We start from the raw sequence: 26,788 nt of genomic DNA, 5'->3' as shown, positions 1-26,788 counted from the left end.
CACACAGATACACTGGAGACATAAGGTATGTGAATGGGTAGGGACTTAAGGGCAACCCTGTACATTAGACAGATTGCAGCTGAATTTCTGGTAAACTAATGGTGTGGTGCCTGGAGAATGGGACTAGATTATGGCAAATTTCTTGGTAGATGGATTGGCAGCTTGGGACCTGTTGAAGGCTTGTATGCTCCATAGATCTAACACCTTAGAACTTTTACCTTGAGAAACATTTGAAGGTAATGGTATATGCACTAAAAATCTGTGATAGAACGCTAAGTTGCTGCTTGCGATAATGTTGCACCTGCTACATGTGGAAGATAAGTTCATAACTTTTTGCTGGTTAAAGATACCATCGCCAGTAAGTTTTCTTTTGAAATTCTAGCCTGATTTGATGTTCACATCACCCCATTTCCATTGAAAATGATTGAGTTGAATTCAATATGGCAGACAAAAAATGGCAGACCTCTGCTTGACACACACAACTATGGTTCCTCCTGGGCCTAACATCTTTCTATTTATGAATAATTGTAGCCAATGTAACTCTTTTACATTTCATAGGGGGTGTTAATGGACTTTTGACACCCAAGTACATTGTAATGAGGCCTTTATCAGTCACATAGATATACATATTATTTTGTATCTTCTGATCCCATTTCAGTCCCAGTTTGACTTTTTCATGTGTGTTAAAGTATAGCATGGTGCACCAAATATATTTTTTTACCATTTTTGGCGATGATGTGTTTTGATATATTCAAGGTTAAAGGTCAAGGTCATGTGACAAAATTTTATTTTTATACCAAGGTAGGCGTAATACATATCATTGGAAAGCTTCTTCCATTCCCTGCACAACAAACTTAATTTCAGCTTCCTAGGCCAAATATGAGCAGAGTTTACATTTAGTGTAGCTAAACGAGCTGAGAAAGGACAATTTCCGCGAACTTTGACCTTGAATTATTTTACAATTACAAGACAGACTAAGTTCAAAAGTTTCGTAGTTACTAAGTTCCATGTATACTGTCAACTCCCCAAATTTCATGAAAATCGGAGATGGTCAGGTTGGGAACTGTGTTAATTTCATGTGGAATGACTCTTACGCAAATAAGACAAGTGCTTTACTTCATCACTAGTAATTAAAATAGAGTACATTAATTGCACTATGTGTGTAACTTTTGATGATGCATTGTACTGTATTAATATGTACAATGCTTTTTTTTTTTTTCAGAAATGGAGTGAATGTGGAAGGTGCAACCCACAAACAAGTTGTAGATCTGATTAAATCTGGAGGAGATGTTCTCACATTGACTGTTATATCTGTTACCCCACAGGTGAGAAATGTACTACAAGTGCATGTGTGTGTGTGTCGCTTATATGGGTAGGTTAATAAATTACCTATTTATAACTAATTTCTCATCTCAAAACAAATCTCTGCAGTGGAATTTCATTGACATAAAATTTCAGACAAATATCTCGTATAGAAATTTCTGATATAAACAGAAATTGTAAACAGGATATCATTCTTCTATTTCATGTGTGTGTTCCCAATTAGGCTATTTGTAGCTGTGGTGGTCAAGTCGATAGGGTGTCTGGCTGCCATGGTTTCGATTATGGGATGTTGGGAATATTTCTGACCTCCCCTGCATAAAGCAGCTCTGGGGTTTACCCAGCTTGGATTGAATGTATACTTGGCAGGGGAAACAATAAGGGGGTAAAGACAGCCGACACATGGTGTTGACCACTTCACTTCCACAAAGCACCAAGTCGGTTAATGTGTAAGGGGGGAGGGTACCTTCTTCACACACCTCCCATGTGTCTCCACTGTGTGGTTTAATGAGCACAGGATAACATGCTTACAGAAGAATTTCACCATTGTTAGTGTAACATATCCAAATCTTTGATTTTAAAAAAAAGTCTTATGTCACTTGTTGGGATTTGTATTTTAACCACCTGATAAAATGCAACATGATAAAATCAATTTCAGCATCACTAAAGAAGTTGCTGGTGGTTGAAGTGAAGGAGGACTAACTGTTATCAGAAAGTTCACCAGAAGTGATGCAACTAAAATAAAACTTTTTTCAACCATGGTTGAATGTAGACTGTTGAAACTGGTTACTATGTATAGTTGTATTTATCCTTTCATCTCTATATACCATGCATGTTCCTATGGTAAAAAATTCCAGGCAGGGTCGTCTTTGCGAGGTCCATGATTGGAACAGATGAGAGGTTTGTGTTGCTGTGACAATAAACCTCTGGGATTAGGAAATAGTAATATATCTTCATGATATCTGTATTAGTTTTGTGGTACCCTTTCTTAAGAATACATATTTTTACATGTTATCATACTTATAATGTATTAAGACTGAATAATTCATGTTTGGTACTAAAATTATGTCAAATTTATATCTCAGTCAGTAGTTTTTGCTATTTCTAAAAAAAAATAGATAAATTTTCACATTTTTAAAATTCTTATTAAGTATACCATCTAACTGGATAGGAGTGTAGTTAATTGTACAAGTTGCAATTTTTTAATGTTTTTGGTAATTGTGAAATAATGTAGTTCATAAGCAGAATTATTAATTTTATTTATGTTGAAATGTATCTTGTAGGAAGCAGAAAGATTGGAACCAAGTGAAGATACAACAGGCTATACTTATATTGACTACAGTGAGAAAAGGTCTTTACCTATTTCAGTACCAGATTATCATTATGTGGAGAAAGGTGGAGAACGATTTGTGGTAAGCATTTTTTGTTGCCTATTTATGTAAAATTCCATAGAAGGTAATATAGATTACCTTGCGAGCTGCAATATTTAAATGAGAAATGTTTTTCTTGCATTATAAATTTGCTTATAAATGACATTCTCCTTTAATGCTAGAGATCGCCAAACTTCCTGAACGATGGCTCTACTTCACACATTTGCAAATTCATGCTTAACTACCAAGGGTGGATTTAATTTTTTTATGATAATTTCTTGGTTGATAAAAACTTAAGATTTAATGGAATTTTTCTTTTTAATAGGTAAAGGGACAAATGGGGCAAGAACATGTCATGATCTTCTTGTAAGGTTTGTAACTTTAGAAAAACTTAGATCATCTCATTTAATCTATAGTGGATGGAGCCTCGTATGCTTGTCTAGTCTCTCTGAGTGGGAACTTTTCAAGCATGCGGTCTTTAAACTTGCGGCGATGTGCAAGAAAATCTTGAGAATTACTTGTCAAGAATTTATTTATTTATTTTTTTCCAGAATAAAAGGGTTTTTATTTGAGGTAGAATTTGTACATTGTACCTCTCAATAATGAAAGCTAATGTAAAGGGAGTCCCAACAAGAATGCTGGATTTAATAACATGAAAAAAATATTTTATTTTCGTCAAATGGCACTTATTTCTACATCATTACCAGTTTAAGTGTGAAAAACAATACCTGCCATATGGGCTCTGCATGTAGTCACTCTATTGTTGAAATTACTGATGATTCTTACACAGACTTGCTTGATTTGGCTGATGATATGTCGAATTTCCTCCTTGAGTTCTGGTAAAATTTGGGGATTGTTTTAATAAACCTGTCACATCACATAACCCTCAAGGGAAGAAGTCGCAGGGTGTCAGGTCACATGACCCCCCTGCCAGTTCTGGTTGCCATTTTTTTGTCGTGCAGGAAGGCAATCGTCTCATGAGAGATGTGGCAGGTAGCGACATCCTGCTAGAACCACAAGTGTTCAATATCCACCAGGGTTGGCCCGGGTGGGCCCAGCCCAGTTTTCCCCAGGTGGGTTTTTTCGAGTTTTTCAGAAAAACCCACCTTGGAAAAACTCACCAAAAAAACCCACTCAAAATGTGTTTTTTTTTTCAGAAAATGTTGTAAATTATTGCTTTAGATAATTGTGAGGTTCTAGAATTGTCAACAGTTTGAGAAAACTTGTAAAATAAAGGCTTAGCCAAGCTTATAATACTCAAAATAATTAATGTGGTACAAGTCACAGTGGGTTTTATCAGGATATTTTTCTCAAATTGTGCTTGAAATAGACTTTTAACAGAAATAATACTAACATATATCCAAGAAATATAAAATCAAAAGAGTCTGAAATATTTAGATAAAACATTGAACGAACAAAGCTTATAATTTTGAAATGTGGTAGCACTTTAGATATCAGTCATTTCCGTATGTGGGCAGGCCACATAGTTTCACCTGTGACGATCAACTTTTACAACAAATTCTTTCATGTATAAAACATTACAAAGTAAATTTTATTGAAATGTCGTGAAAGTAGAATAAAGTTAACTGTGGTATAATTAAATCAAACACTTTTCAAATGATTCATTTTATTTCTCAAAATTTAGTATGTGTGTAAATGTTCTGTTTGCTTTCCAATGCCTTGCACTGAGACAATGATCCCTCTTCCCCTCCAATTCAGTGCATTGATTGAACGTAATGGGTTGCTTGCCCATGTAGGATAAATGTTCTTTGTGGTTAGGAGCTCTATACCCAAGAAGTCGAGCACTCGCATAATCTACCACAATTTATTTATTCTTCTTAAAAATAGGGGATGTGAGGTACTCAAGTAAATACAATGCATACGTATACTTTCCTATTCTGACCAATTTTGACATTTTCAAACCTTTTTAGAGTCTATAATTTCAAGCTTTGTGCATTAAACTGTCAGGAGCTTTGTGACATTACTTGCATTGTAAATTCACAATAAACTTATCGAAACATAATGCACGATTTAGGAGGAGCATGGGTGGGCTGGATGCGCAAAGAAAGAAGTCATCTATTTAGTGACCATGATATGTTTCTGCAGCTAGAAAACTTGACAGACTGCAATGGTATTACATATGAGTGAAATTGAACAATGTGTTTCAAGATGATGAATGAAAAGCTGATTTTCCTCATGTTGCACGCACGCTTTATGACATGCTCTCTTTTTCCCCAAAACTGTCTACAATGAATATTCTGAGTATAAGGAACTAAACTCAAGTTATTGTAGATAATTCGTCGGTCTGCAATTTTGCAGTAAAACTTTTAAAATTATATTTCATGGTTTAGGAGATGAATGGTGGTAAAATTGCAAACATACATTTCGCCATAAATGTAAAGCTTTTGAGTTGCAATTTTTAGAGTTATATATAACTTAAAGGATTGTTGTCATATTGTATTTGAGAAAAAATTGTCACCATGTTTAAAGATGGACGATTTAACATGCCCTGTGAAAGCTTTAAGTTATGCAAATATTTGAGGTTAGATTTTCGTAGATTAAAAAAAATATCAAGTCTCAGCTACATTAGGACATTGAGCTAAAAAAAAAACTCTAGTGTGTGGTTTACGAAGGGTGAGGGAAAGTCACCAATTTTGAGACCACGATATCTGTAGCAAATTTAGAGTTTTTAAGCTGAAATTCATGTTGCAAATAGGTACACCCAGGGAATGATTTTATTTTGCATTTGTATTTGTTGAAAAGATTCCAAGATGGTGGATGAAAAATTGATTTTTCATATTCTGACGTAGCTCCAAATTCTGATGCCACTTTCAAATATCTGCCTAAACTACATTTTTGTACATTAAGAAAAGAGACTATTTTAGGGCATTTCTTAAGTTATGGCATGACAAATAATTTTTTAACAATATAGTGCATATGTATCTTGGGATCCAAATGTGGCCACTAATGTTTTGTCCATGGAAACTGTTAGTTTCATAGCAACCAGATATTTTGGAGGATAGATACAATATTCCATTTGGATGAAATCAGTTAAGACAATTAAGTATATCAGCCTTATAATTTTGGCATGGTTAATACATGGAGGAGATATTTAAACTTGAAGCATCCACAAAAATAATGGGGAAAAAACAAACTGTATTGGAGCAGATTTTAAAGTGTGTGTGCAGTTACCGTATGTTGTATAGTAGTTAAAACGTAAAGTTCCCCGCACATATAGCACCGTGCCATGAAGGCACATTTAGGGGATATGGGGGTAGGGCCCAACATATTTTTGATATCGGCCATTTTGGACGTGATGTGATCACAACCAAACTCAGGCTGCCTTTACCCCCCCCCCCCAGGGCCCATTGATTTGAGGCTGGGTAAGTTCCAGAGCTTCCAGAGCTGCTTTATGCAGGGACAAGACTGGAAAAACACTGACCTTAGATCACCCACCCCAAGATTCGAACCTGGGTCTTCTGAATGGCAGTCAGCCAGCCTGTCTAGTTGGGACAAACACAAACATCCACGTCCGAACCTGTATTCGAACCCGGGACCCCTGGCATTGCAGCATACTGTGCTAACCACTCTGCCACGGAGGTTGACTAAACCACCACAGCTATCAAATATTAGTATAGTATTGCAAATGCACAACACTGGGAACTGATCATAGATCTATTAACTGTTATGTCATCCAAGAGTAGGATCAAACTATTGGTTAAATTTTTCAGACCATAGTACTGTATTAGATATAATTTAATCATTTGTCCCACTCTGTGGCTGTGCTGTCATGCTTTGGGCTCTGGCTATGGGACGTGTGCAGGTTTGAGTCTCCTGAGATTTCGGCCTGTGTATGAGACTGGTGAACACTCACCATCATGATTAAATTGGGGAACTACGAATGAGTAGCGTAACCCGGTGATGAAAACCTACGACGACAACTGGGGGTTCGTCATGCTGACCACACGTCGCCCCAGAATAGTATCAGGTGGGAGAGCGGCCGGCAGTCGGTAGGTAGGCCTGGGCCCTCAAAGGTCTGTTGCGGCAAGGTTTATGTATGTTTTTAGTTTAATCATTTCAAGGCGTGAGACTTTCATTGTCAATTCTTAACTATATTAACAGAAAATATTAAATAGTTCTTAATTCACTGAACTAAAATAATACAAATTGAATGTTCCAATATATTACTATCAGGGAAAAATGTATTTAATTTTTAAAATATATATATTTATAAACATAACCTGAAAAAACCCAATAACACCCAGTTTTGCCTGGGTTTTATCAGGTTTTATCTGAATGGTTGGGTTTTTTCGAAAAAAAACAGGCAAAATGCCAACCCTGATATCCACACCATCAAATAAGGCCACAACCATTTCATAACATATTGCAGTTCAGTGCCACCAACCCAACAACAAGAAGACAATGGTGCATTTCAAATCCGGCATTCTTGTTGGGACATCCTTTATATTGCTGACCTCCATGGTTGAATAGTCGACATAATCTGTTATGAAGCCAAAGGTCCCAGGTTTGAACTCGGGTCAGGGCATGATTGACATTGTTTTGTCCATTCATCAGTTCATCATTCATCCTTGTTGTTGCTGTTAACCAAATAGAAAGAGATAGATAGAAAGGATTTTTAATTTAAAAAGACAATTTTGCACAAGTTTTAAATTTCCAGGAATAAAGATTTAACATTTCAGAAGTACATGTGTCATGTCCTAGCTTAATATTAAGGGCTAATAAAAATTGTTCATGATTAATAATAGTAACAATGGTAGTACAAATATTTTCAGAGGGGAGAACAAATTTAGAAATGTAGAGCCTGGGAAAGAAAATCCAGAAGTGGGAGGGGGTTGTATTCCCTACCCCCTAATCCTTCATTTGGAGCACTGATCAACCATCTTTTTTACCTGAAATATTGACTTGATAATAGGTATTTTCATCCTTGAAGCAGTCTTTGTAAAAGATAAAGTTACTATGGTAACAACACAAGTGAAATAGTTTTTTATTTGTTAATATTAATTTCTTTACTATAAAACTTAAAAACATCACTTTCTCTTCCAGGTGTATAATATATATATGGCTGGTCGGCACTTGTGTTCCAGAAGGTATAGAGAGTTCTCTAATCTTCATTTGAATCTTAAAAAAGAATTCATTGGCTTCACTTTTCCAAAACTCCCAGGGAAATGGCCATTTTCGTAAGTGTGTTACTTTTTTTTTTTATTAGAAGTTACACATGTCACATGCCAGGATTTTGAGATGAATAATGCTTTCTCATTTATACAAGGAAGATACATACACATATTACATATGTGAAGTTTGGTGTTTTCACGTTGTGAATTTGGATGATTTCCGATTAATTTTGAAGGCCCAAATTCACAATGTAGAAACACCAAACTTCACGTATGTAATACTAAAACCATGTTTACCGCATCCACCATGAAGACCTATATACTTTGTTGTTTCCAGGTGTAGACAAATTTGAAATGATAGATCAGGATAAACAAAATACATTTTTATTTTAAATTCTTCACTACCATTAATCAGTAATCCATGTCACTAAATGTTGTTTGTTGTGGATTTCACATAAATAGATTGACATAGCATATATGTTACAGCATGGTAGCGTTGGGGGATGGGATAAAAAGAAACACAATAATATGATGCATTTTTTTGTTATCAGTGGAAAGATTGAAATATCAGAAGCATAGTTATGAAAAAGTCAGTAATTTTTTAACATGCTAATTGCCATGTGAGTTGTATTTAACTCATGCTAGTTTTAAGCAAGGGACTACGTGAAGCATATTTAACTTGCACGTCTCCTTATCTTGGGAGCCTCGTGGTGCACAGGCAACTTGCGCTACCATGCTGTAACATACATGTTAGTTGAAGACTGGCTCTGTTTTGCAAATGGTTCATAAAAATCTTATTTAGTGGTGCTGTTATTGTTACAATTAACAGGGACAATTTAAAAAGTGTGTATCATTTGAATAGATGTACATTAACTACTTCTTATTTATTTTTGCCTTTAAAATTTCACTTAAATCTGACAACTAAACAACAGAACATTTTACCATGTGAACTGTTTTCAAGTTTTTCCGATTGTGCATTTAGCCTTGAATTTTTGCTGGTGCGCTCCTCCCAACAATATCAGTACAATAGTATACGGAAGAGTCATGTTGCAAATAACAAGAGACTCAATGCTCAGAAAAAACAATAACAATGGTCAGAAAATTCATGTAATTATCAAGAAACATATTGCTTTCAACGTTTTTATTATATTCTCATAATAAAACATTGTGGCCCCCAAGGAATTTTTTTCTACTGTGGCAGTCGCAATGTGTTAAAAATATTTTTTTTAACTTAAAATTTAAAAATTTGAAATTTATGTTGAAAAGGCACATCGAATTGTTATAATCTAATATATCACCAATGTCACTTAGTTTCTTCATGGATAACAAAACAGGAGTATTTACGTGTACATGCGTAGGTGATGGAGTTTTTAAAAAAAATATATAAAAATAGATAGCCAGATGTAACCATGCAATAGAAAGCCTCTTGGAAAGGCCTGTCCTGTAAAATATTGTACCATGAATTTTTTTATTCAGTGAAAGCATTCATATTTCATTGTCTTTCTTTTGGACCTTTCAGGCTAAGTGAGCAGCAGTTAGATGCCCGAAGACGAGGTTTAGAGCAATATTTAGAGAAAGTGTGTGCTGTACGAGTGATAGCAGAAAGTGATATAATGCAGGAGTTCCTAACAGACACAGATGACGAGCAGGTAAGCAGTTTGTCTATAATTTAAATACCATCATATCACTACTTAAATCTCAACAGAGTGACATCGGAATTGTACGGTAGTTACTATATTCAATTAATAAACAACCTGCTTGGTGTCTGATTACTTTGAGTGATTACTCTCAACTTTCATAACTAAAGAAGTATCATTTCATCAATTTTATGATAATCACTATTCATCTCATCATTGCAATGCATTCATCATAAAAAAAAAACAGAATTATAATTACATTGAATTAAAGTTGGAAGCGGTTGGAAAAAAAACTAGTTTTTTTCCGTGGCTTTTTTGGTTGGGTTTTTCAGCTATATTACAAAAGTGTCTCAAATGAATGAAAATTCAGGAGTTGGCAGTATTTTTCCTGTACCATGGTTTTCGTTTATCTCCCTACTGTTAAATAGATACTCATTTCTAAATATAAATACAATTTACAATATGAAACTCGTAGCTAGACAAAAACAGTGTTTTATGAATGGGCGCTTCTTCCTGAGTGTTATCTTCATATTTCGGTAGGCTTATTAAATATATCGATGTAGTATAAACATATTTACATAACTAGAGTAGTTTTGTATGTGTTTTTAATGAAACCTAATAGTATATGATATGATTTTCAATGTTTTGAATTTGTTATACGAACACATACACACTGTGAATGCAGCGTATTACACTTCATTTTTGATGTCACAATTGCGCCGTGCAGTACCAGTACGGACCAAATGTCCAGAACTTTGGGACGACATTATCCTACACGATAACGTGACAGCTCACATGGCCGACATTGTTAGGCATCACTTAAAGCGGTGGGGATGGGAGGTTCTTCAACACGCGCCTTATACTCCTGATCTAAGTCCATGTGACAGTGATCTCATCCCCAAAGTGAAGAAGCTATTGCATGGGAAATGCTTTGCCAACAAAGAAGAGATCATAACGGTATTTCGGAGAGATGTGGCACACGTTAGTGCTGCGCAGTGGATGGTATTCAGCTCCTGCCCCATCGCTGGCAACGAACAGTGGATAACCTGGTTGAATAGTTTGAAGGTTGTTAAACAGTGTAGTCTTGTGTACTTGTTGTTCATGCAATAATGAAACCCTGTTGTCCAATGTCCTGTGTTCTGCCTCTTCCCTACAAAAGTCTCCTGCATCCAGACTTCATCTGGTGGCTTTAATTTTTAAGTACATTCCAACGTATATCTTAGATTTTTCGTGTTGTACCCTGTTCATGAGAAATAAAATAGTTGCCATGACTTATGACTTAAACCTCGTATGAAATTAGATTTAAATTAATCAGAAACCCCTGGGTGCAACGGATCTTTTTTTCAGGCCCAGCTGTTGAAAAACAATGGCACTAAAACTGGCTGCAAAAGCAAAAAAAAAAAAAAATCTATTTAAGAAATCTAAACTGCACCTACAGTTTGAAATGAGATCTGAAGCACTCTGCCTCCACCGAGGATTGAACCTCAGACCCCTTCTTATTACAAGGCATTACTTTATGCCACTCCAGAGGCCCATTCATGATTATGAAAGAAACCTTCTATGAAAACACCAGCATTTTTTCCGACAGTACTTGCAATTTGTTTTCTGTAATTTACAGGCTAAATTAAATCTTAATCTCGGATGAAGTAACTAACAATCATGTTAAGTATAGAGAACATTCAGACCAAAGCAACACATTACAGTGGGGGTGTAACATTGAAGTGGCAACCGACATGGGGCCCTTCAGTCTATAAGCAAGCATTCACCACACATGCACAAACAAGACCAAGATGACATGATGTGTGTCACTGAAGGAGCTTTCAGGGTGAATTCACAGATGACAAGCGACACAGTCTCCTTCAGTATAAAGCAAAGCATTCACCGTGCATGCAAGAACAACAGACTGAAGTGGCACGATGCACACCATTGAGAAAAACAGTATAGTCCGAGCAACATGCAAGTGACATGTTTAGCTCGTTGTCACATTTCGGTTCAAAGGGTTGAATGAATTACTGAGGGTGTGTTTCCAAGCGACACGTGTCACTTGTTGCTTCGGTTTGAAAGTTCCCTGAGACTACTGTACAGACCAAGTGACAAGCGACACTTGCAGCTTATGTTGCTTCGGTTCGAAAGATTGCATTTACTTCTAAGGTTTGGTTTCCAAGGGCCACGTGTCGCTTCCATCTAAAAGCTCCGTTAAACAGGATATACAGAGGTTGATTCATGTATATTGAGCCGAATTCAATGTGTGACTGTACCGCGCATGCTCAACGCATCGCCGTGAGATTACCACGAGCCAAGCAAAAGTATGTTGTTAGTCACGCAATAGAGCAATGTGGTCGAGCGTAGTCTGATGCCGCCGAAACTGAAGAGATTCTGGGAGGGGTACATTGTTGCCCTTTCCGACAGGAAGTTCACGGCATCACGCATCATAGAAATGTATAACGTGCGTAATTTTCGTGTAGGTCGTGCCACTGTGATTCGAATTATACGGAAATATGCTGCACAGAGTCCTGGCCCCATCACACCGACGCGAGCAGCTAGAAACTGGCCTCCCGTGAAGAGGACCCCGCCGCTATTGCGTGTTGTTCGGCGTATGGCGACCTCCAAAAATCCTCCCACACAGTGTGTGATGGCCAGCAGAGAGCTTCCCAAAAGGGTTCATGATTGTGGCCGGTTTCTCATACAGGGGCAAACTGCGTCTCCGAAAGGTGGAGTGAAAAGTCAAAATGAATTCTGCGTACTACCAAACTCATGTCCTGACTGAACTGTACCAGCATGAAATCCCAGCATTGTACGGACAAGACGTGAACCAGGTTGAACTGCACCAAGACAAGGCATCCAGCCACACGGTGAAAACATCGCTGGAATTCTATCGCCATATGGAACAGGAAACTAATTTGTACAATTCCCTTCTCTGACATCCCTGTCAAGAGTCCAGATGCCAGCCCAATGGACTATTGTGCTTTCGGTATCCTCAAGCGGCGCCTGTCCCATCGTCGAGTCAGCACTGTCTCCAGCCTGTGCATTGATTTGATGGATTTGGTGGTGTTTTAAGTCCACTTTATGCACAGTAAGGTTAAACCTGCAGTTTAAAGTGGGATCTGAACCACTTGTGTCTCCACCGGGTATCGAACCTGGCACCCCTTACTGGCCTGTGGAAAGCCTGTAATGAGGAATGGGATGCAATACCCATGGTCCAGATGCAACGCAGTCTCCTGCAATGGAAACTCCGATGCTGGACAATAGTCAGTAGTGGTGGCCTGCAGATCGAACACAGCTGGTGGTGAAAACACGGCATTTCCTATGTACGTGGCACATTCAAATTCAGCTCAATATAAATGAATCAACCTCTTTACACACACATTCACATAATACGTATACTTCTGCATATGTGTTGTGAACAGTAAAGATTTTTAATTGTCCCGAAACATAGAATATTTTGATATTAACATTTGTTTCATATTTTATGGGAACATTTAAATTGAGACACAAACATGTAAAAGCTTGTTTTAAGTCCATTTCATGGTCAGATATGCTCATCAGGACTACATGTTCTGTTTTAACCCTAGCTTACCTGTGCCGTACGAGAAACTTGCATACCGGGGGCAACTCACAGGTCCACACTTTTTTTATCACTAAAATATTATTGAATCACTGCTTCCTTTGCTGATTACATAAGCAGTTATTTATTAATTATAATTATTACAAAAAAATACTATCATTAATAAAAAATAATAACCAATTATTGCATGTCTCTCACATAGGCTATATTTTATCATTCACTAAAACTCACAAAATCCATAATAATTTGTATTAATGCTTTTTAGTTTGCAGAAGTGTATTTGTTTATTAAATATAATAATTACAATAATTACTATCATTACCAACCAATTATACACTGTCACTGGCATGAGTGTCTCGAATGAGATGGCGCATGATATGCCCACCAAATGCATTTTGCCTCCTACTTACATTACATTTATGTTTTTATGAACATGTAATAAATAAATATTGGGAACATCCTAGGAAACAATGTAATTTATTATTTTCAAACAGTTGAAAAATAAAAAAAAAATAGAAGTGGTGGGCCTGCAAAGGCCCCAACTCCCCAGGTAGCTAGGTTTAAAATTGTATCTGAACCACTATGCAATATGTGTGCACTGGGATTGGCCAATATCTGTCTTTTGGCTGCACATGATGTAATTTTTTTTAGCTAGTTGAAAAATATGTCACTACAAACCTGTAAACTCATAACAGTAACTTCAAGTGAAATAGGTTAGCTGTAATTGGTAAAAAGCCAAAATTTCCTTTTTCCCCCCAAAAAAGCCAGCTTTTTATCGAGAGGAAAAAAAAACATCCATTCAAAAAAGCCAGCTTTTTTGCAACTCTACATTCAATACCATACCTGCATTCGGATAACCTCCATGCCACCTGTGCCTGAAACAAGACTCAAAGTGAAATCTTACCAAATTCTTCATGCCTTACCAATCTGTCTTCTACACAATCCTCTATGCCATAACACAATTGCTAATCGTAATCAGTTGTGTACTTTGATGTCCAAAGCTTTTGATTCAGTGGATCACTATTATTCACTGCATAAATTAGCTAACAGATTTAACATAACTGGAAACTCATTAAAAATAGTGAAAAATAGACTATCTAACAGACAGACAACAACATCTTATAGTTCCTGGAACTCATTCTGTCTTCTTGTTATATCTGGTGTGCCTCAAGGAAGTGTTCTTGGCTCTCTATTATTTGTATTGTATCTGGATGATCTCACAGACCTCTTTAAGTCACCCACCTTGAGCAAAGTTCTAATGTTTGCGGATGTTTGCAAGATTATGAGAGAAATATTACAGCCATCAGGCATGCACCTTCTCCAAAATAACATGCACACATTCTCCTAATGGTGTAAGCGATGGAAACTGTCCATGAACTCTTCTAAATGCTCTTACATAACAATTTCATTGATACAAAACATTCTTGAAGGTAATTATACACTCACCGACCTCCCTCTAACAAAAGAAGCACAACCCCGAGATCTAGGTATCCTCATACATTCAGGACTCACTTTCGGAAATCTATCTCAACCATCACAAAAAAAGGCAGTGTGTATGCCAGGCCTACTGTACAGATTCACTGAAATCAATAACCTGAAAGCAATTTCCATTAACTTCAAAACATTTGTGTCCCCCATTCTAGAATACTGTTCATCAATCTGGAACATGGCTACCCTCTAGCATACCTCCAAGATCGGCAGTGTTCTCAGCTTTTTCCTCCATCATTCGATATAAAGTGCCGACCCTGAGACACCTGCCTAAGAGAGATCTGCTTGTAAATTTACACATTAATACTCCAGAAACTCTCAAACCAAGTAGATATATTCACTTCATATTTCGTCTTTTACCACCAACTTAGAAAGAATTGTGCATAAGTAATGCTATTGTGAAACGAATCTGTTTACCTTGGTACTGTTTTAGCTTGTTTATTTTAGTTGATTCTATTTTATCTTATTTTTTGTGTTTTTTTAACATTATTCTACTGTTTTACTGTTGATTATTTTCGTTTTAAAATGGCTTCCGCTGTACTGGAAATATCAATAGATATAAAAATATTGTTACTTCAGCAAACATAAAGGGCATCCAATTAGTATCTCACAATATTCTTTCTATCAGTGTACTGTTATTACTGTACCAACTATCATAGGCACACCAAGATTTGTAATTAACGTTATTTTATTTCATCTTACATGCATGAACAACACCCAACAAGTAAAGTATGCAAAATGCTTTGAGCTCTAGAAAACTAATACCAGCTCGTCCTTCCCAAACACAAATATAGCTAACAAAAAATTGAATTTTTAACACAGTGCATAATATTGCTTGAGCATGACATACAGCAATCAGTCTATACACTTACCTCTGGTCTACAATTAATAGGTCAAATCAACTATAGTGCATTCTAGACAGGCTTATTGCATTGCACTTGCCAAAAAGGACTGAATTAAGCAGCATGTTATGTAAGGATTAAAATAGGCAATTTATAATCTACAATCCTGCACCAAGATTCTAGAAAAAAGGAACAAATCCTATTCCCCCCCTTTTTTTGTATATGTCATAATAGACTATTTTTTTTACGTAAAGGGTCAACAACATCACTTGACAAGTTGTACACTTAGGAAATTGATATTTGAATGATTTCTATTTCCTTATAACACCTGGACTACTTATAGTTTGTCACAAATTATGAAGATTGTTCATGTAAATACTAGTTTGTTCCAGTAACTGCTGTGTATACAGTAATCATATCTCTCCTACTGCCTTATTTTGCCAATTTAGAACTTCTTTCTTTATGTGAAACTAGGAATGTCTGGTGCAGTCATAAATCTGCTCTTCTTCGTCTATAAATTGTACATCAAAACAAAAATGACTGGTCCTCTCCTGGTTCCATTTGGCTTCATACCCCTAATGGCCAGACAGCAACTTTGTGGTTTTGGGTACAGGGTGGGTGAGAAGTAACTGCCATTGAACATTTACTGTAGTTTTTGTAATATTTAAGTAATCTCAATTAAACTTTCTGTACATGTACATTATGGAATAGGATTACATGTGTGCATACGAATAGCAGTAACAACCAATTCTCAAAATTAACAAATAAAAGCGTTAAGACGTAATGTAACAATGTGAATTTTGAATAGTACGTGATAATGTTGCAAGGGTATGTTTGTGTCATCGTATCTTGCTGAGGAAACATTGGTGAGCTTGTTTTCATGCAAGACTGCATGTTGCCACACTTTGCACTTGTATACAGGCCTGGTTGAACCACAAATTTCTGGACTTTGAACCTCACGAATGGCCTGCCAGACCTCATGCCCTCAAGACAAAACCCCGCACTGTGGAACAATGGGAGGCAAGAATTTGGGATGTTATCACAAACGTCCTGAAGGAATTCCTACAGAAGACCGTGGATTCGATCCCTGTTCATTGGAGGAAGCTGGTGGATGCAGCCGGTACCTACATTGAATTCTGAGCTGGCACATACAGCAATCAGTCTATACACTTACCTCTGGTCTTCTTCCATGATGTATATGTTCAGAAAATTTCATTAAGATTGCTTAAATATTACAGAAACTACAACAAATTTTCAATGCGTAGTTACTTCTCACCCACCCTGTGGATACAGTGACAAGAGACCATGTCTTTATCAGTTGAAAACTCCAATTGGGTGCATCTGTACCTCTGGTGCATATCCAATCATGTACCCTTGCAGCATAGGTCCAGTGGAATCTATCTCCTTCAGCCTCTGACAAAACTCCCAGAACTTCAACTAGTATAAGCTCCTGTAGTGCGTTCACAAGGGAAACACATACTATCATGTAGGGTAAGTGAGTGTAGTTGTCAGGGAACACAAAAGTGTCTCTCTCTCTCTCTTTTTCTCTTTTCATTTACACTTTTAGTAAGGTTTTGCAGTTAAAAGTTCATTTTTCTGGGGTTTGATGAAAGTTGACTTCCCTTTTTTACCCCCTGACTCTTCAAATGAGGTTTCTATTTGCTGTGATCCTACAAAACAGTTTTGGCAAACTAATACTGATAGTATTTTTGAACTGCTGTATTTGTATAGTGGCTGGATAATTAATATAATTATTGCAACTTTTTCAGGGAAATGCATCCCCAGTTGACTTAAAAGTTTTGTTACCTGATCGAGAAGTTGTAATTGTTTCTGTAAGGAAGAATTCTACAACTGAAGAAGTATATGCATCAGTAGTAGAAAAAATCCATATGAATAAGAACACAGCTAAATATTTTGCATTATTTGAAATAGTAGAATATAATTTTGGTAAGTATTGCTACATTTGCAGCATCTTGAAAAGTTTTGTTAACCTTTTCATAAAAAGTTTGTAAATAAAGTTTGTGCCAAGGAACTAATAGTTTTTATTTGATAAAATTGATTACTTGCTCGTTTTGTAATGGAACGATCGAAGCACAGGACAATATCTGCTGTAGCTTGCTTATAATTCAATTTCTTCTTAACGCACAGGGTGTAATTAAAAATTGAATGAAAATATGAATGGGAAGTTTGTGCACTATCGCATTCGTCCCAGCATATTGAATTAACATGTGAAGGAAATTGCAAACATTAAAATATAATGGAAGCAAGAAGCCATTTAAATCAATTGTTTGCAGATGAAAACATTCTTTAAATGTTAGTGAAGTGCATTTGTTTACTAGCTGTAATGATTTTAAACTGAAGGACTGGAATGGAATCTAATCTGCATTTTATTGTTCATAAAATACAAACTGAAACAATCATTTTGAAGTATCTTTCACATACTAATTGTTTGCAAGGTCAGGAGAAATTATTATTTTTAAAAATGTTCACTGGGTGTTTTAATTTTCTAACAGACTTAAATTAAGATTCTACTTAGAGTGATTTTTGCTGCCAGATTGTTTCTCAAATGCATAGTAAGCAAAGAAATGTAAATTGTTTGTTGTATGTTTGTAATAAAGGGACTTTGTGTGTCATTGTATAAACAAAATTTAATTCTCAAATTATATTACTGTGTCTGAATGCTAAAGTACCGTATTTCTTTGAATCGAAAATGCCATCAAATCTAAGACGCACCTGAATTTTCGCCTAATTTTTTCAGAAAAAAAAAACTTCGAATTTAAGGTGCAGAAATATGCTCAAAGACGTTCATATTTTAACCTTTGCAGTGTTTATTTAAACATTTATAGGGTACATGTTTGTTAGCAAATACCTATACGGTACTTTAGCTTGCAACATCGGTAACTTCTGTTTTTACAATTTTTTGTTTATTTAAATCTATAGGGTACATGTTTATTTGTTTACAAATACGGTATACGGTACTTTACCTTGCAACATCGGTAATGTCTGTTAAATGCTGCATCGTATGAGTGGCACTTTTGCTTCTCCATATATATCCTGTTACCGGTATCTTACTACAAGTGCGTCCCGTCAACGAAACCTGACTACCAGTATGTACTGGGGAACATCAAGATTCTATCTATTTGTTGTAAAGGGGTGTAAGGGGTGCTCCTTCCACGTAGTGCACCCAATAGTCAACCTCACTTCCACATAGTGCACCCTGGACTGCAGACTAACGAGGCTCTGGCGACTGGCACTATGGCCAGTATAATTTTGTGTGTGTTGTCCTGTTTTATGTCCTTGTGTGTGCTGAGTGCCCGTTTGCAGCCTCAGCTTTTAACAGAAGTCAGAAGATTTTAAAATTTTTAGTTATGCAACGTTAGAGTTGTTATTTGTAATGGTAAGGGGCTGGCCCCCGTATAATGTGACGGGAGCAAAATAGCCTAAGTGCTGATGCTCCCAAAATTTTAAATTCAAATTCAAATATTTGTTGTAAAATGTTCATTGTTGTCCGAACACAACAAATTTAAAGGGGAAAAATTTTGTTGAGTATTTTCTTATCAGGAAAACGAAATGTTGATTTTTGTATTGCAGCTACCTGTAATTTTAAGGAAAGTTAAGAAAAAATATTTATTGTTTGTAACTACCGATAATAGAGACTGCAGTAGATTCTATGTTGTACGTGCATGAAATACATATATTGTAGTATATACACATTGAATCGAAGACTCCATCAAATCTAAGGCACACCTGAATTTTGGACGTCTAAAATCTGACAAAAACCTGCACCTTAGATTCAAAGAACTACGGTACTTGTTTTATGGCCACATTTAAGCAGCAGCTTATTTTTAATAGTTGGTGTTCTCTAGATCAGATATTTGTGGCATGTGCAAGGGAATTCCCAAAATAAGTGGAAAAAAGGTCTAAAATTAAAATAACATCTGGTACAAGGCTAGTAGACCACATGCCTTGCAGACATGCACAACTCCATCATGAATCTGATGTTATTTGTGTTATGGTTGGGACCAGATGGTTGAAGCATTAACTTTTATAACTGAAGTTCTTAATTTCTTTCTGATTACAATATTTTAACTTGTTAGTAGATCCTGTGGTTTCTTATTACAAGATAAGTATAAATCTCAGTTAAGTTTCTGGGGGGTAAAGAATCATCACAATTAACCTTAATACAAATAGAAGCATGACAAAATAACCGAACTATAAACAGGCAAGTATTAACATGTATTTTGCAATTGCTAACTTGTATTGTTAAAATTGTGTTCATTCAAGTATTAGATGTTTATTAGATGAACTCCTGAACAGTGTACTTATAAGACTTATTATTTCCTCTTTCCAGAAAGGAAGCTACAACCAAACGAATTCCCTCATAACTTATACATCCAAAATTATAGCACAGCAACATCAACATGTTTAGCTGTACGGAAATGGCTGTTTTCGCTATCACGTGAATTAAGCTTAGCAAATGATGAACAAGCTACCACATATATATTCTGGCAGGTATGCAGCAATTCTTTGTTTGGTAATTGTAAACTTAAAAGAAATAAAAATGTGCATATTGGTTGCACTTGCAATTACGGTATAATGCAAGAAATGATATGTGCACAAAAACACTAACATGTATTATGAGAAAATTTGCAATGCAGGATTGTAAAAATTCATATCAGCCTTTGTTGACTCCCATCTCCAACCTCTTGTCCAAAGCCTGCCCTCATACCTACGTAACACTAACCACCTCCTTGACATCATCCACAACCTACCACCTCTGCCAGCCAACACCATCCTCACCACTGTTGATGTCACCTCCCTATACACCAACATTCCCCATGCCCATGGCCTCCATGCCACGGAATCATTCCTCAACAGCAGACCTAAACCCCACAGCCCCAGCACCCACTTCCTGATTCAAGTAGCCAACCTTGTACTCACCTGCAAGAACTTCCGCTTCGGAGACCAGCATTACCTGCAAGTACGTGGCACAGCCATGGGAACCAAAATGACCCCTCGTATGCAAACCTGTTCCTGGGCAGGCTGGAACAAGAGTTCCTAGACTCCCAACAACTGAAACCACTCCTCTGGCTCACATTCATTGACAACATTATTCTCCTCTGGACACATGGCGAACCCTTCCTCACCACCTTCCTAAACCAACTGAACAACTTCACCACCCTCCAATTCACCTGGTTCCACTCCAATAACCAAGTGACCTTCCTAGATGTGGATATCCACATCGTGGGAGACCACTTGGAAACATTCATACATATCAAACCAACCAACCAAATCCAGTGTCTTCCCTACTCCAGCTCTCATCCCCACCACACCAAAAAAGACATACCATTCTCCTTAGACCTTAGAGGCCAATGCCTCAACTCACCCCCTCATCCCACCAAAACTACAACCTACGCCTGCACCAAGCCCTAATCAACTGGGGCTACACCTCCACCCTCATCAACAAACAAAAAACGAGAGCCATGTCTCACACCTGTGCTATGCAACCCAAAACCAACCCTCCTGTTCTGATCACCCAATACCACCCTCACCTCCTGAAAATTAAACATACCATCCATTCCCTCCTTCCCATCCTCCACATCCCGACACCAGAGACATCTTTCGGGACAAACCTAGGGTTGTCTTCCGATGCCCCCCCAACCTCAAGAACATCTTGGTCCATAATACACCCACCGCTCCCATCCCACCACCCTCAGCCTACAAGTGCAACAAACCCAGATGCAAGACCTGCCCCATACTTATCACCTCCCCCACCCTCCAGATCCCGAATGCAGCTGGTGAATTAACCCTTCACCCAAAGGGCACCTGCCACTCCTCCAACCTAATATACACCCTCATCTGTCAAATCTGTGGTTACTTCTATCTGGGTGAAACCTCTACCCCCCTGAACCTCCGCATCAATAACCACAGAGCTTCCACCCAAAACTCCGACTTCACCGTCGCCACCCACACCAACAGCCACAACACCACCTTCAACAACTGCTTCCATGTAGCCATAATACACCTATTACCCTAGCACACTGACACCTCCACCCGCAGGCGATGGGAAAGGCCTACATTTCAGGAATGCACACCACCATACCCCCGGACTCAACCTAGCCACCAAATAAGTATCTCCCATTCCCCCCCTAATCACAACCCACCCACCATCCATCCCGCAGTAAACACTGGTGAAAGGATCTTTTCGCAAAACCCGTGTTCTATCACTTGTTTCTGGCACCACTATGCTGACGGACGCTGGTGTCAGGTTTCTGTGCCTCTACGCTTTTGTACTCCATACTTTCTACCTACTGTGAAAATGAGGTCATGACCTCGAAATATCAAACTTTTCTTCAATTGTGGTAAGTGTTTACTGTCTCCTACACCATTTTTGTTTATCCGCCCTTCTGGCACTCTTTCTCAATCGTCCCTTCTATCGTTTATTTTCCATCTCCTCACATCTCTTACTAGTAGCCTGTGGTAATTGTCTAAGTTCTCACTGGGTATTACTTTAATGTTGTTCATTATCTTCCTTGTTTACCAATATATAATCTATTACAGACTTTTGTTCATTATTCCCACTGCATCTTGTAATCTTATGGCTGTCATATTTCTTCTTAAACCAGCTATTAGCTACTAACAGTACGTTTCTCGTACAAAAGTCCACTAGCCTCCTTCCCTACTCATTCCTCTGTCCCCATCCATCTGCTGTAAGTACTTCCATATACCCTTTCCTGTCTCTTCCCACTTATGCATTAAAATCACCCATCACAATTTGCCATTCCTTTCATACGTGTTCTTCCAAATCATCTTCAAATTCTTCTTTCTCTTCCCTTGTACATCCTGTTTGTGGGGCATACACTTGAATTATTTCTATTACTTTCCCTCTTACATTCATTTTTAGTTTTATTATTCTGTCATTTACTCTTTCTACTTCCTCACTTATTCCACTTTTGACTACAAATCCAACCCCACTTCTCCTGCCCTCTGCAGTCCCTGCCCAGTACAGTTCATAGTCTTGCCTCAATTTAATTTCTCCTCTTTCTTTCCATTTTGTTTCTCTCATTCTAAAGATGTCGATCCCTCTTCTCTTCATTAGATCCACAATTGCTTCAGTGCTTTCTGTCAGTGTTCCAATATTCAATGTCCCTATTCGTAGCGCATGTTGTCTCCAATTTCCAGTCCGGCTTGCTTCTTTCTTATCTCGATTTTTTTATGTTTTCGGCTGTTGGCTAATCGGGCCTGTCACAGCCTACACCTGAGTGGTGGGGTTGCCACCTGTGGGTTCTCAGGTACACCCTTGTTTTCTGTCAGGGTTCCAACTCCCTTAGCCTTTCTGGATCCCCCCAGGCCCACAAGGCAGTGGGGGCAAACACTTCTATGGCGGTGTTTATTTGCCATGACACAAGGCTGTCAATGTGTATCTTTGGTATTTGCTGAGTATGTCCAGTGGAACTTCGTCCCTTCCGTCGCCCCTCGACCAGCCCTGATGATGATTCCGAGATGTAATCGAAAGCTCGGAAGAACTCTTTTTTATTGTGCTGTTTGTGTTTTTTTTTTATTGTTTTTAACAAATATGTTGCCGGCACGTGACGTAGGAAGTTTTATACTGTCATAAACTTGAGAAGGTTTGGTGAGAATGGGAGTACTGCCTGGACATCTGCCCTGCCACACGTTGGGAGCACATCGAATGCATTTATGGCCTCTGTAAAACTTCAAATATTCCTTTTTCAAATGATGCTAATATCATGTATTTCTGTTCATTATTGGTGAAAATATAGCCTTACAAAATCTACCAATAATGTGTACATGCCTCTATAAATTGCTTGTACTATGTGTACATGTGAGCTCTTGTATTTTTTATTTTTTTATTTTTTTTACAGGCAGTGGACGATGTTAACAGAGGACACATCAGAGCAGATGATAGGTTATATCAATTGAAAGCATTGCAGGACTCTGCTAGAAAGAATGAGGTACGTTTTTAATGCTATTTTCTTACACCAAATAGCACAAATTTTATATTTATTGTAGGTGAGAGTAGTGTCAAAGATTTAGTGTTTCCTGTTCGTCCTTCTAAAAAGTAATAAAATGTGTTTTCCAAACAGCATTGTGCCTGGAATAACTATTACTTGGTATTCATGCCAAAATATTCCATTGTGTTGAAAATTAATGGGAATTATGGCTTAACTAAGGTGTGAACCACCAAAACCCACCTTTTTTCTCACTGTCTCTGTGTGTCAATAAGCTATTCTAATAACCATTCAGTTTACAATAGTTTTCTCAATTACAGGAAGATGGCACTAGTTGTCTCATCTCTAAAGGTTGGCATTGGGTGATTTACTTAAATCTCCTACCTTTATTTGCAACTGTGCCTTAGGTGTAGCGGGGTCAATTTAGAATATGAGCATTGTACAGAAGCAAGGTCTCAAGAAGATTCAATGGAACTGATAGGAAATGAAGCACAAGCTGAATTACCATATAAACTCAATTTACATTCTCTATTCCATCTTTTGTACCAGAAGTAATTAGATTTTTTATACTGCATCATCACCATAGGATACACAGAAATCTAGTATAGCGTTTTCCAATAGGCACCATATGTTTTCTGGTTATGGTTACCATGTGGGAATACTGTTTCATTGTAGTATTCATCAGCTGTAGCCCATAACAAATGTAGTTATACAGGGTGTCCCACAAACAGCACAACTGGGAATTAAGAGTGGCGTTACTTTGTAACCGAAACCTGTACATACATAAGTCATACACCAAAAGTTAGCCCTGTCCAAGTAGATATTTTTAAACATAGAAACAACAAACGGGGTGCAGTGTTGCCAAATGGAAGTGAAAGTGTAAATTTATTTTTCCACAAAGCATGGAAAATTGCATGTCAAACATTCGTACGGAAATTTGGACGTCAATTTCCACCTTGGGTAGGTGGACTATTTCGCCATCTATAGTGCAGAGAAGAAAACCGATCGTTTTTGCGTATATCCAATCCTGAAATGCCTCGTAAAGGCGTACCGGTCCAAATGGGTGTTTTAAAAAAATTATGAGTTACAGTGGCAACACTGTTGATGTTTGAAGGCAACAAAAGGTGTGTTTACTGATGGTCTATGACATGGAAATACTGGAAACAGGAAAAAAAGAAAATGAAAATTATGGTGAAAAAAGTGTTACTTACATACTCCTGGCAACCATGCAATGCGATAAGAGCGCCCACCGAACGAGAACAAAAGAATCAGTTAGTTGTGTACTCAGAACTGTTTGAGCCGTGCATTTCGCATTGTTCGTAGGGGAAGATTAGAATTGTTCTGTGAAATGAAGTACTCTTTGGAAGAGAGGGTGTTCATTGTGGAACATTATTTTTGTTCAAAATTGTATGCTAGTGTAAAAACTGTGTTTCGCGAGAAATATCCGAATAACAGTGTTTCTAGAAAATTCGACGATATATCGACTTGTTTCCAGATTTCGTGAAACAGGATCAGTTAATGACAAACCCTACCACAGACAACCACCAGTTTTGACACAAGGTGTGCTGCAGGATGTGGAGCAGAGAATATCACAATCTCCCAGGAAATCTGTTTGTAAACTTGCTGCACAGTCAGGTGTATCAAAAACAACAACTCACCGAGCGTTAAAACAATTGCACCTACGTGCATATAAGGTACAGGCTGTGCAAGAACTGAAGGAAGCAGACAAAGGTGCACGTGTAAGATACTGCCAGTGGTTTAGAAATTTTATTAGAGACAATGGTGTGAATATTTTGAATAAGGTTTCTTTCACGGATGAAGCATGGTTCCACTTAAATGGATATGTCAACAGTCAAAATTCTCGACACTGGTCAAGTAACACCCCCCATTTGTTACATGAACAATCACTTCATCCACAAAAGATCGGTGTGTGATGCGTGATTTCGCGGAGAAAAATAATCGGTCCATTCTTTTTCAACACAACAGTTGACAGAATAGTTTGTCGTGACCTTATCACACAGTTTATTTCTCTGTTGGAACGTGATGAACGTGATTGTTGGTTTCAACAAGACTCCGCAACATGTCACACATCTAATGAAACTTTAGACATGTTGGCAGAGTTTTTTGGCGATCACATTATAAGCAAAAACTTATGGCCCAGTCGCTCCCCGGATCTGACGTCTCCAGATTTTTTTCTGTGGGTTTATTTGAAACAAACAGTTTACATTAATAACCCAAGAACACTTAATGATCTAAAAATAAACATTTGCACAGCCATTAACAATATAAACCAATCAACCTTGCATAAAGTTGCTCCCAACATGATAAAATGTGTTGATGAATGCCTCAGGGAAAATGGTTGTCATTTTCAACATTATTTGTGATTATATGTCTGTGAGCACAACACTGCCTGTTACGCACATTGCATGGTTGCCAGGAGTAGGTAAGTAAGACTTTTTTCACCATAATTTTCATTTTCTTTTTTTCCTGTTTCCAGTATTTCCATGTCATAGACCATCACTAAACACACCTTTTGTTGCCTTCAAAGATCAACAGTGTTGCCACTGTAACTCATAATTTTTTTAAAACACCCATTTGGACCGGTACGCCTTTACGAGGCATTTCAGGATTGGATATACGCAAAAACGATCGGTTTTCTTCTCTGCACTATAGATGGCGAAATAGTCCACCTACCCAAGGTGGAAATTGACGTCCAAATTTCCGTACGAATGTTTGACATGCAATTTTCCATGCTTTGTGGAAAAATAAATTTACACTTTCACTTCCATTTGGCAACACTGCACTCCGTTTGTTGTTTCTATGTTTAAAAATATCTACTTGGACAGGGCTAACATTTGGTGTATGACTTATGTATGTACAGGTTTCGGTTACAAAGTAACGCCACTCTTAATTCCCAGTTGCGCCGTTCGTGGGACACCCTGTAGAATGAAACCCAGTGCCAAGGTTTCCCGTCAGAGTTGTTGCTGTGAAAATGGATTGTGAGGCGGAGCAGAGGCAAATTTTGGACCTGATAAACGAGTGACCAAGCAAACAAGTAATCATACATGTATTGCTGAAAAGTAATAATTTTTAACCAAAATATTTCATTGACCGCCATGCCATCTGTGCATATAATGGTGTTATGAAAACACAGTCGCACAAAACCACACAACATTCAATTCGTGAACAAAACAATGGTAATTATTACAAAAATACAAAACAATGATTACAGATGTGTAGCCAAATGTTCAGTGGTATGTAAAATGACAAAATAATATATTGATGCTGAAAAATTAATACATTATTTGTGATTATATGTCTGTGAGCACAACACTGCCTGCGCTTGTAGTTACATTTTGGAATTTAGCGCATGCACTGTGGTGTTAAGAACTGGATTATTTTGCAGTGTTCAGCTTAATTTTGTATCAGCTGTCTTTCTAGTACTAATAAGAGGTTAATTATTT

The 26,788-nt window shown here is 37.5% G+C and overlaps 1 protein-coding gene across 3 annotated transcripts in view; it reads left to right on the top strand.

Annotated features, from left to right (window-relative positions):
• Snx27 (sorting nexin 27) overlaps positions 1-26,788 on the top strand; it is a 71,824-nt gene that overhangs the window by 27,987 nt on the left and 17,049 nt on the right. For all 3 annotated transcript variants that reach the window (XM_083122579.1, XM_083122577.1, XM_083122578.1), the window contains exons 2-8: positions 1,223-1,325; positions 2,604-2,732; positions 7,755-7,888; positions 9,342-9,471; positions 17,124-17,301; positions 19,706-19,866; positions 23,238-23,327. In XM_083122579.1, coding sequence (XP_082978705.1) covers positions 1,223-1,325; positions 2,604-2,732; positions 7,755-7,888; positions 9,342-9,471; positions 17,124-17,301; positions 19,706-19,866; positions 23,238-23,327 — 925 coding nt within the window. The remainder of the gene's footprint in view (positions 1-1,222; positions 1,326-2,603; positions 2,733-7,754; positions 7,889-9,341; positions 9,472-17,123; positions 17,302-19,705; positions 19,867-23,237; positions 23,328-26,788) is intronic.

The sequence above is a fragment of the Lepisma saccharinum genome, chromosome 5, assembly GCF_977018435.1.
Source record: "Lepisma saccharinum chromosome 5, izLepSacc3.1, whole genome shotgun sequence".
Classification (NCBI taxonomy): Eukaryota; Metazoa; Arthropoda; class Insecta; order Zygentoma; family Lepismatidae; genus Lepisma; species Lepisma saccharinum.
Note: the sequence above shows the minus strand (reverse complement) of the source record. Positions and strands in the feature narration are given on the sequence as shown.